The sequence below is a fragment of the Globicephala melas genome, chromosome 10 (genome assembly GCF_963455315.2).
Source record: "Globicephala melas chromosome 10, mGloMel1.2, whole genome shotgun sequence".
Lineage (NCBI taxonomy): Eukaryota > Metazoa > Chordata > Mammalia > Artiodactyla > Delphinidae > Globicephala > Globicephala melas.
In genome coordinates this window covers 8263047-8275233 of record NC_083323.1, presented here as the reverse complement: position 1 = coordinate 8275233, position 12187 = coordinate 8263047, and the positions used below count along the sequence as shown (strand labels likewise).

At 43.2% G+C, this 12187-nt stretch overlaps 1 protein-coding gene across 11 annotated transcripts in view; it reads left to right on the top strand.

Annotated features, from left to right (window-relative positions):
• The window catches only part of TNRC6B (trinucleotide repeat containing adaptor 6B), a 250005-nt gene extending 239287 nt beyond the window's left edge, over nt 1–10718 (top strand). For 9 of the 11 annotated variants that reach the window (XM_060306216.1, XM_030855889.2, XM_030855886.2 and 6 more), the window contains 7 exons: nt 158–334; nt 1609–1755; nt 2006–2101; nt 4871–5095; nt 5533–5603; nt 8780–8919; nt 9869–10718. In XM_060306216.1, coding sequence (XP_060162199.1) covers nt 158–334; nt 1609–1755; nt 2006–2101; nt 4871–5095; nt 5533–5603; nt 8780–8919; nt 9869–10256 — 1244 coding nt within the window. In that variant the 3' untranslated portion in view covers nt 10257–10718. Of the gene's footprint in view, nt 1–157; nt 335–1608; nt 1756–2005; nt 2102–4870; nt 5096–5532; nt 5604–6130; nt 6398–8779; nt 8920–9868 lie in introns of those variants that run through there. The other 2 variants (XM_060306218.1, XM_060306219.2) reach the window with 2 other exon arrangements.
• Nucleotides 10719–12187: the final 1469 nt, after the last annotated feature.

Sequence of the window (12187 nt, the reverse complement as noted above, 5' to 3'; positions counted from 1 at the left end):
CTGCTTCCTAATTATGCAGTGGCTTTCAAGCGTGACCTCTAATTCCAGGACTCTTTTTACTGCATACTGTGTTTGAGTTCCTCTAAATGAAAGCGCAACAAGTTCTGTTCATAAGAGTCCTTTCTGGTGTGAATTAGTTACCTTTCTCTTTTCTCAGGCGCTATAGTGGCCCCTGGTAAGACCCGAGGAGGGTCACCATACAACCAGTTTGATATCATCCCGGGTGACACACTGGGTGGCCATACGGGTCCTGCTGGTGATAGCTGGTTACCTGCCAAATCTCCACCAACAAATAAAATCGGAAGTAAATCCAGCAATGCCAGCTGGCCTCCAGGTATTGTACAGGAAATGTTTTTTCTGGGATATCATTTTTTTTATCATTGTTAATTTCAGGTTCTGAACAGATTGCGTCTGACACTCACAGGCATTCACTTTGATTTTTTTTCATTCAGTAATTATTGTCTGATAAAAGCAGGGAAGAATTTGCTGTGGGAAGATAGCAGATTTTCATTAGAGGGGGTCTCTGCTCTGTAGAGTTCAGTCAAGAACATAGGTGTGAGCACTGATCACCTACAAGGCAAGTTACTGTGTGGTAAACACTGCACAGGCACAGATAGGCCAGAGGAGGTCCGTGGAGTACAGCCTGGGAGTAAAATAAGGTGACCTTGGAGCCGGGACTTGGCATTCATCCATGCAAAGGATGCCTTGAAACGTGGGTTCTTCTGAAATGTCCAGTGAATTGATTAGTTTATTCACTGAGCAAGTATTTATTATCAGGTTCTAGGTATGCAGTAGTGAGTGCAGTGAGACTGTTTGCTATTTGTTTTCTCTTTTTATTCTGATACAAGTAATCTATTTTCATTGTAGAAAAAACTTTTAATTTATTAAAGCAAAATTAAAAACAAGTTTGGTATATGTCCTTCTAAACCTCTTTCTATACGGGTATATTTGAGCTATGAATATGTATAGTTTCTAGTATAATGCATATTCATATGTACTACATACTGTTCTTCCTCATCATGATTAGGAAAGTAAAAGTTTAATATAGCTTTAAATATGATTTAAATTAACCGATAAAAAATTGTAAACACTTAAATATTTTCTAGGCTTTCTCATGATAAGCCAGATTATTCCTGTGGTTGTCCCTGGACATTCCCCTCAGTAGTGGTCAGATGTGTTTTCTTTTGTGCATCTGAGCCAATTTCCAGTGAGATAAGTGGGAGAAATATCTCCTCTCCAACTCAGATTTTCTCCCAGTTTTTGTCCTAGATGCCCCACAGTTGTCATGAGACCACACTACCGTTTCCTGCCTCCCTGCCCTCAGACCTGAATTTCCCGGGGAGCAGGGCCTGGGGCCAGACCTTGAAGGTCTGTGGCATCAAGTTCCCAAGCAGAGAAAGAAGGTCGGCATGTCGTGATAGCACTGGAGTGCTGCTGGCAAAGTATATGTCAGGCCAACTTTTTTTTTTTTTTTAATGATGAAAATCTGAGCTAAAATAGATTCAGAATTTAGACTTTTCACAGATCTATTTCTTGTATCAAAAAATAACTTTACCACGTTTTGAACAACTTCCTACCTCTATCCAATATTTGTTCTCCTTACCTCAGAATTCCAACCAGGAGTGCCATGGAAAGGTATCCAAAACATTGACCCTGAATCTGACCCCTATGTCACCCCAGGAAGTGTGCTGGGGGGTACAGCCACATCTCCCATTGTAGATACTGACCACCAACTTCTGCGGGATAACACCACAGGTAAATAAGTGAAACACCCCTCGTGTTTATTCAGCACCCAGTATTTTCATGTTTGGCAGGCTGTGGCTTCATTTGTACTTGCTGGTATCTCACCAGAAAACATAGGAATATGTAGCTTTTCACATTTAGTTTTTAGATATAGTTTGTCCTTCCTCTTATTTAAGGTTAAATAAAATACTTCAAGATTTCACTAGTTATGCTGACATTTATCTGCACTGTTTTCATTTCGTTCTTCATTCGTCATCCAAAGGGTCTAATTCTTCCCTCAACACCTCGCTGCCTTCACCTGGTGCCTGGCCCTACAGTGCCTCTGACAACTCCTTCAGCAACGTTCATAGCACTTCAGGTACGCGTGTGACCCATTTCTGCCCCTTCGCTAGTGCTTTCCTGTCTGGCTGCCTTCTACAAAGGAAATTGGCGTTTATTTCTTAAGGAATAAATAGCTTAGGTCAGCGTGGATGGAGACACACCTCTTGTATTGGCCACGTCCTTGGGGAACTTGCAGTCAGTCTCAACAGAGGCAGGGTGAGACAAATACAGCTTTAGGACCAAGACAGATGGTGACATAATTACAGGGAGCTATGGGTGTTGAGAGGGCAGAGGTTATATCCTGATGACACAAGTGCTTTTCTTTTAACCAGTCTGCCAAGAAAATCAGGGGCCGTGGGAAGAACCAATTAAGTCCAGGTTGTTATTCCTAAGGCAGCCAATTAGAGCTTGCTTTTCTCCAAAAATTCTTCCACTTACAGACAAAGGCTAAGGGCAGATGGCCAAGGGGAAAAAAAGAGGACCTTGGTTAATTCTACCAACAACACTTGTTGAGTTCCGTGTGTGTGTGTGTGTGTGTGTGTGTGTAAGACAATAGGGAATGGAAAACTTAATGGTTATAACAGAGCCTTTGAAGTCACTTACTTAGCACAACGCCTTATAGATTGGTAGACCAATCATTAGTAATTGGCACCTTGGTCTTGCAAAAGTTGGACCTTAAAGCCATTAAAGTCATTAAGGCTTCTGACGTATATCCAGGCGAATGCAAATAAAACAAATCCTTAGCTACCTACTAAGGCTCTGCAGGTTAATGTACTTACGGATTGTCTTCTTTTTCTTTCCACCTCTGTCATATCAGCAGTGCAACAGTAACCTCTCAGGACCAGGCAACATGCTAAGCCTTCAGCGTGAATTCTTATCTTACCTTCACCGAAGTCTGTGGGGGAGGTCCCGCTATTACCCCCATTTTGTAGATAAAGAAACTGAGATTCAGACAGCTGATAGAATTTGCCTCAGGTCCGAGTGAGTGTGTAAAGGAGCCAACTCCATATTCCATGTTTCTAAACACCACCCTACATTATGCTTTTATAGGACTTCTACCTTTCTTTTTTTAACTTTTTTGTGTGTGTGTGTGTGGCTACACTGCATGGCATGTGGGATCTTAGTTCCCCGACCAGGGATTGACCCATGCCCCCTGCAGTGGAAGTGCACAGACTTAACCACTGGGCTGCCAGGGAAGTCCCCTAGGGCTTCTACCTTTACATAAAAACTCATTTTCACCTCTTTTATTCCTGTAACTGCCCATGCCTCTGTTTTAACTATTTTATCTTTCGTTTACAAGCGGTCACCTGAGAGATGACTCAAGCATCACCCTTGTTTAAAACTAAATGTATACATTTCCAACCCTCACCCTCACAAATTTTCTTTTATTTATTTATTTATTTATTTATTTATTTTTGGCTGTGTTGGGTCTTAGTTGCTGCACACAGGCTTTCTAGTTGCAGTGAGCAGGGGTTTCTTATTGTCATGGCTTCTCTTGTTGTGGAGCACGGGCTCTAGGTGTGCAGGCTCAGTAGTTGTGGCTCGCGGGCTCTAGAGTGCAGGCTCAGTAGTTGTGGCACACAGGCTCAGCTGCTCTGTGGCATGTGGGATCTTCCCGGGGCAGGGCTCGAACCCGTGTCCCCTGCATTGGCAGGCAGATTCTTAACCACTGCGCCACCAGGGAAGTCCTGTCTTTCTTTCTTAACTAACTCTCTTTCTTAGTGGTGCTGCTGCACATCACTTAGTCGCAGCATCTCAGTCTTCCCTCTCACCTCTTCCTCACTCTTTCCTGTCTCCCTCACTTGCTGGGTCCAGCCAGTGATGACGTCTCCCAAGTGGTTTCTTCTCTCTCAGATCCATTTCCTCTCTTCCATTCTCTTTGCTGTCATCCACGTTTTGGCCCTAGTTTAAACACTACCTGCTAAATCTACTGCAAAAACTCCTGATAGCATCTGGAACTGCCCCCAGCAGACCTTTATGGCCTCCTTTACCTCTCTGCTACTGTGAAGTGTTGTTCGGCCAAAACTGGGGAGAAACATATTTGGTACAAAGAGAGTTTAAGTTGAAGCTCGGTTTCTATTTTCCTGTCTTGCTGAGCCGTCCATTTATATCAGTCCTTCAAGACTTGTCTTGGCAAAGTCGTTGCTGACAGCCCAGCATTGTCATTCTCCTCCATGTATTGAACATATATGATGTTGCCTGGGTTACCAGTTCTGTTGTTCATCTTTTCTGTTTTCCCGTCTGAACTTGAAGTTCTTGGGAACAACTGTTTATATTATCCATAGCACTGATTTAGCACCTTAAAAGCAGAGTAAGCCCTTGGAGAATATTTGTTGATTATATTTTTAAAATCTGTTTGAATGTTATCTAGTATTCTGGATCAAGAAAAGTTTAATTTTTAATGTACTTTCCATTCAATCAGTAAGTATTTATAGAATAAATACTTTAGCTCTGCCTGGGTTCACATTCTACTATATCTAAGTATAAGTAAGACTAATAACTTTAAGAATACTTTCCTTGAATTTATCTTCCTTTTCAGGTTGTGTTTAGCTAAGAAAGCAGTAAAGAATTAGTTATCTTATTAACTCTTTAGCTCATGTGTTAATTTGTCAATTCAGAGTAAGAGTCACTGAAAATTTATATTTGATAAGCTCAGAGAACAAAATTATTTTGCGCCTCTTAAATTGTGCCCTTAATATTTTTAGAATTTAAGCACGTATGTATTCGTGTGTGCGTGTGTATGTGTATTTGTTAACAAAAGTGACCTGTCTAACCTAATTTCCTCCTTAATTTTCTCTTCTTATAGCAAAGTTCCCTGATTACAAATCGACATGGTCCCCAGATCCCATAGGACACAACCCCACTCATCTCTCCAACAAGATGTGGAAAAACCATATTTCCTCAAGGAACACTACACCGCTGCCCCGCCCGCCTCCCGGTCTGACCAACCCCAAACCGTCATCTCCCTGGAGCAGCACAGCACCCCGCTCAGTCAGGGGGTGGGGGACACAGGACTCACGGCTTGCCTCTGGTGAGAAGGATCTGCCTAAAGGAGCATCATTGTTCCAACCCGAGGGGCTTATGTTCACACAAATGTTGAAGACACGATGAACTCAGAGGAAATCACGGTTGTCGGGTAGAGGAAAAAGTATCTCTTGAGTGGAGAATTGAAGTCAGCATAAGGCAGAGGGACCCAAGAACTCCCGAGGTACTGACGGAGTAAAGATGAGAACCCTGGGAGGACAACGTTGTCTTGCGAATAAGGCGCAAGAGCGCATAGGATCAAGGTCTAGGAGAAGAGAACTGGCTATTCAGTGACAGGATGAAGGAGGTCAGAGTGAGGCAGAAGGAGAAGATGGTTTATAAGAGGAGAGAGGAACCATGTGGGCTGTTTGAAAATGTGTCTCACGCGTGGCTATCTTAATTTTTTGATCGTTCTTCCTGATCTTTTTTTCTGGTTGCTTCCAGCCTCCACCTGGAGTGATGGTGGTTCAGTTCGTCCTAGTTACTGGCTGGTTCTTCACAATCTCACTCCACAGGTAACCACGCTTTCTTGGGATTTTCTGGATGGGACTTGATTGTATTAAGAGAGGGAAAGTCCGAGGTTTGTGGGGCTAGCAGAGAGGAGAGCTCGTTTATTTCCTGGTCACCACAGAGAGGTCCCGCCTGCAGGGGTGAGTCTCCCCAGCTAAGGCCCGAAGCCTACTTCTGAAGCTGGGGGGATGCTGGACACTCAGCTTCACGCCTGCCTTCATGGTGATGTTAACACGTGTAGTTTATAAATAGGGAGCATGGGGTGGTGTTATCTGGTGAATTCTGTTTAGCAGAGATAACTTGCTGTGTGGATCTGCCTGTCAGAATCTGGAACCAAGCAAAAAAGTTACCTGTTTTTGTGTTACTCATTCAACGAGACTTGTGGCTCACTGGTAACCATTTTTATGCTTCATTCATACACCATTAACCATCCATCTCTGCAGTAGAAGGAATGTGTGGATTTCGTGGCTTAAATGCCGTATGTGTGAATTTCTGAATTTTCATTTCCTGTCTGTTCTCTTCTTCTCTGTAGATGGCATTACTGATTTGCTCTCATCAGAACGTGCTCTCTGGGTTGTTGTTACAGTGGTGGGGTTTCATTTACACCAAACCTCCCTCCCTTCTGCTTGAGTTGCCTGATAACTGACATATTTGCAGCAGCAAACATGGAGCAGTCAAATGAGGTTAAATGGACCCGTGGAAACTGAGCCCAGGGCCTTCATGTGGACTTGACAGCACAACCTTTACAACACCTTGTTAAAAAGGGATCAATTATACCTCCCTCCCTTTGACACAGAGATTAAATTGTCTGGCATTTAATTCATAAGTGGAGTCATGCACACTTTACTAAGCCAGCATTTTCCAGAGTGTTCCCATGGGATATTAATAGGTCTCTGGCCTAATATGTTTGTAATACATACTTGATTAAACAAAATGAAGCAGGTGCCTTCATTATGAGGCTTCTTAGACTCTTTACTGTGCTTTAACATGTGTTATGATCCTCTGTGGGGAAATACAGATTCTCCTAAATTTATTTGCCCAGTGAACCCATTTGTGGGGAGTAAATCTGGGGCTCGTATTTCAAGGTTCATGTTGAGATGGACAGCTTTCTAAATACAGTTAACGTGAGGAACTATCTGGAACTGGAACGGCTCTTAATCTCCATATCTAATCAACTCAGCTGAAAGCCCTGGGTTATTTATTTAGCGAAGAGTTGACTGACGTATGGACATTTTAAATAACCATCCTCAAAACATGCCTCATTATTTCTAAGTTGTCACAGTGCTGTGGGTGTAATATGGTTAGGATGAGAGAAGCAGTGTTAAAAGGAGCCTGTATTATCGTATGAAAAATAGTAAAGGTACAAACTACTATGGATAAGATAAATAAGCTACAAGGCTATATTGTACAACACAGGGAATATAGCCAATGTTTTATAACTATAAGTGGAGTATAATCTATAAAAATGTTATACACTTGAAACTAATGTAATTTTGTAAATCAACTATACCTCAATTAAATTTTTTCAATTTAAAAATAAATAAAATTAAAAAATAGTGATTTCATTTGTATATGTATATAAATGAATATAGGCGGGCTTCCCTGGTGGTGCAGTGGTTAAGAATCCGCCTGCCAATGCAGGGAACATGGGTTCGATCCCTGGTCCGGGAAGATCCCACATGCCACGGAGCAACTAAGCCCATGCGCCACAACTACGGCGCCTGTGCTCTAGAGCCCACGAGCCACAACTACTGAGCCCACGTGCCACACATACGGAAGCCCGCACACCTAGAGCCCGTGCTCCGCAACAAGAGAAGCCACCACAATGAGAAGCCCACGTACCACAACAAAGAGTAGCCCCCGCTCGCCTCAACTAGAGAAAGCCCGCATGCAGCAACGAAGACCCAACACAGCCATAAATAAATAAATTTTTTTTTTAAAAATGAATATAGGGATTGGCTGTGTTTGTGTTAGAAAGAATTGATTCATTTTAAAAATCAAAACGACCTAATAGCAGACATCTCACTAATCTGAGTCATAACTTAAAAGGAGGTTATAAGGCCACATTTTGGGGGACCTGGATAAATTTACTTGTCATCACCTACAATTTATTTATAGGGCGTCTATCCCAGAAAAGTCACTTGTGGTATATACTGACATGCTTATATAGTCAATTGTCATTTATAAAACAATGCCAAGAGCTTTTGTCCCATCATTTTCTGTAAAGAATTACAGTGAAACTGCCGGTTTTCATCCTGTAGGGTTTCCATGGTAAAACCACAGAATGTTTCCACTGCTGCCGCCAGTAGCACAACTTTTTAAGGCTATTCCAGTAGTAATCTGTTTCCCTTCCCAAAAAATGAACTGAAATGTTGCACTGAGCAGCTTCAATAAACCTAGTAAAGATCTTGATACAACTAAATCAGAGTGAGTAAAGAGATTTGTTCTCTAAGCCATAGGTGAGGAAGGGCAATTGTCCCTAATCACTGAACACCCTAATGCTGAGAGTCTGACTAGGGTGAGCAGCTATAAAAAAAACCATTGGTCACGCTGGCTGAGGGCAGCAGAAGGCACTAAGAAGTAGGTAGACGTAGAGTCTCTCCTTGAGATGACGAGAGTAGGAGTAAGGAGACATCAGAATCGTCTGAGCTGGGTCAACCGTCAGCATTCTGAATCGTCAGGTGGTCAGCAGTGCCTTTCTTGTTTGTGTCTTTTCTCTGTAGCTTTTTGTGAGATTGGAAGAATGTTACATGAGTAATCATGCTCAGAACTTTGCATGTCCTCCTACGTTCTTATCTGGTTACCATCTTATTTCTGCTTTTTAAGGCTCTACCAATCAGTATAGGTTTACTTGTTTACCTCTTAAGGAAAACAGACCACAGGTTGAATCATGTGCTTTTGTTTTGAGCTGTATTTATACAAATTTCTTATCTGCAAAATGGCCACATTAGATCTGAGCCCAGTGCTTTGAATATCTTAAGATTTGCCTTGAAGACCTCTGTATTCAGTGCGGTCTTTCCCTGCCTCGAGTTCTTCATTTGTCTCTCCTAGACTTATTTAGTACTAATGCTGTTATTTACGAACCGGAAGTCCTTCTCATTCTCAAATATAAGAAAGGTCACTTGACTTCCTCTCCCACCCCATCACCAGTTTTTATCTCATGACTGTCATTACTCTTTAGATTGATGGGTCAACCTTGAGAACCATCTGCATGCAGCATGGCCCACTGCTGACATTCCATCTGAACCTAACCCAGGGCACCGCCCTGATCCGATACAGCACCAAACAGGAGGCGGCCAAGGCCCAAACTGCACTGCACATGTGAGTACCCAGCCTACGCTCACTGAGACAAACATGCATGAAGAGGCACATGTGAGTATTCGGGCACCTGCTTAATTAAACAGAGATGCACGAGAACATGCACACAAACGGCATCCTGACATGAGCAACTGCTTGAGTGCCGAGGTGGCTGATCTCTTCTACTTACGTAAGCATGGATTGTCCTGTCTGTATCCGATAAGCAGAATTCCAAAAGTAACAGATTTGTGAAGCAGGGAGTAAATTTTTAGTACCATGAAACAAACCCAGTATTGATGAAATGTGAGACGCTGTAAGTGCTGTCCCTTTTCATAATAGGGTCTATAGCTGCTTTCTTTGGCCTCTCTGTGGGTGATGATGGATATTGTGGTCTTAGTGGTAGCAGGGGTTCTGCCTGAAGTAAGTGGGGCTGGATCAGACTCTGGCCATCCTCTTCCCCGCCACTGTCAAGGTGGTGAACAGGAGGAACTGACTCCCCGTGGCTGCAGATGCCATGACAGAAAGGTACACACGGAACAAGCAAGTGATGGGGAGGTCAGGCAGTGAGCCCGGCCCTGAGACGAAGCAGCACTTTAGGTGCCTGGAGCTGGGTCACCTTGATGCTTGGGGCTGTGATCTTTTACCCCCAAGGGGAAAAAAAAAAAAAGAGAGACGACATTTTACTTGACATACAAATTCCATGTCCCAAGGGATATTGATGTATAATATTCTCCAGTAGTCTTTGGATATCTGGAGATTGAGTGATACGTTGTTCTCAATCAGTACTTCTCAGTCACCTCTTGGTTAAAATGCAGGTTCCGATCCTGTGATTCTGAAAAGCTTCCAGGGGAGGTGGAAGCTGCTAGTCAAAGGACCACACTTTTGAGTAGTGAGGACTCAAAATACTCAGTCCCTATGCATGCTTTTAGGAGTTTCCTCAAATGCATAGCTCTTTCCCTCCCCTTTTTTCCAGGTGTGTGTTGGGAAACACTACCATCCTGGCTGAGTTTGCCACTGATGATGAAGTTAGCCGCTTTCTGGCACAAGCTCAGCCCCCTACCCCTGCGGCAACCCCGAGTGCACCCGCAGCGGGTTGGCAGTCCCTGGAGACCGGCCAGACCCAGTCAGATCCCGTCGGACCTGCTCTGAATCTTTTCGGTGGGTCCACAGGGCTCGGGCAATGGAGCAGCAGTGCTGGTGGCAGCAGCGGGGCCGATCTTGCTGGCGCTTCATTGTGGGGACCCCCAAACTATTCTTCTAGCTTGTGGGGAGTCCCGACCGTGGAAGACCCCCATAGGATGGGCAGCCCTGCTCCTTTACTACCTGGTGACCTTCTGGGAGGAGGGTCGGATTCAATCTGAACTTAGAACTTTCAACTCTGACCTCGTGACCTTTTTTGGAACAGCAGCAGCACTAACTTGACCTTTTCGTTTTTTTTTTCAACTTGCAATAAATACATTTTTAAAAGGAAAAAAGAAAACGGAGAGAGAAAAAAAGGTGGGTCATTGACAGACTGTCTGAGCACATAGTTGCCTCCCTTATAACTTCAGTTTTTTCGTTTGGAATATGAATCCAAAAAGAGAACATATCACTCTTGAAATACTTGAATCATGAACGCCAACCTAGAAAGACAATGTGAAGCAAGTACACATACCATTTAAATTTAAACACAAAAAAATTAAAAAAATTAGTTTCTAGTTTTTCACTTTTTTCATGTTATATGGAAGTTGTTGCTAAGAAACATATATACTGAAAAAAAAATAGCTTTTTAACTTTGTTTGCACTGGGTGTGTTTCCGTCCTTAGGTCTACCATGTTTGGGAGGGAGGGGAATTCAAAAGAATTGTTGGGGTGGGGGAGGGAAGACTTGACGGAGCCTCACTTTAAAAACAAAAACACAAAAAACCTAAAAAAAAAAACAAAAAAAAACAAAAAAAAAGAAAAAAATTGTGATTGGCTGGTTGGTAAATACCAGTGTGTTCTGGCACATGTAACTGCCCAGGCATGCTCGTTCTGGTATGTGTGTGCACGTGTGTTCATGTGCATTCGCGTGCATCCTTCTCTCTGTCTCTGTGTGTGTGTGTGTGTGTGTGTGTGTGTGTGTGCGCGCGCGCGCGCGCGCACACGCGCACGCGCCTGTGTCCTCCTCCTCTCCCCATCCTGATTTCTCAGAAAGCTGCATTGCTGACAGTCCGCAGGCTGGCTGGCCGGCCATCTGCTTTTTATTTTTATTTTTATTTTTTTTAACTATGAGAACACAGGAGCACGAGCACCTCGGGGAGCCACTGCTACTGAAGCCACCCCGTTGGGCTGTATTGAGATGAACAGAGTGCTTTTTAATGAGGAAAGCAGGGAGCTCCTTTACATTTGCAAAGTAGCCCGAGCGTGAGTTTTCTGTCTCTTTTCTTTTGACCTAGCAGTAGAGTGGAACACTGCCAAGTCCCCAAAACTAGGAAAGCAGGAGGTACCTCTTGGAGCAACTGTGTGTTTATTTATTTCTGTTTTTTTGAAGTAAGTGGCTACTAGTAGGCACATCTGAATATCTGTTAAATTTCATGCTGGCCTTTTCATTAGTCTGAATGGGAACAGACAGTAAGGTAGCTTTTAATGATGTGATGTCTCAAAAGCAGAAAAACTGTGTTCCCCCTTTGTTGTGTAATCGGGTATGAGAAATTGGTCAGAAAGTCAGGTAATGCTGAATTTAAAATTTCTATTGTTTCTCTTTAACATTTTACGAAAACAGAAAAAAAAATAAGTTGTGAGCAGCCTCCTGCAAGCATCCGCAGCTCCTCCCTCTCTGCCCCCTTCTTGCTGAGCGTTACCTGTGCCAGGCCGTGGCGTGTTACAGCACCAGGCCATCACTGACAGAAACGTTTACTTAACGAATGTTCTTAAACCAGTGTGTACTTCAAGCGTTTCCTTTTGTTTCTCTGTGTTGTGTATTTCCTGTGTATGTGGTTTTGCTTAGGCAGGTATAACTTAGCAAAGACTTAAGTGTTGCACCTTTTTTTTGGTTTTGCCCTCTTTTTTTTTCCCTTGTAATGTTGCTTTTTTTATTTCGGTATTTAAAGACTTTTTTTTTTTAAGCATCAATGTAGTAGTACTCTGGGCCGAATAGGGGGCAACTTTTAATCCACAGTTATCACCAACATGTATGTACTTATGTTGGAATCAAAATGTATCAAACTGCTTTTTGTGAAGAGTTACAGCAGACCTGAAGGGTACCCCTTTATACAAAACAGATGGCTGGCGGGGCGGGGGTGGGGGGTGGGGGGGGGGCGTGTGCCGGTAAC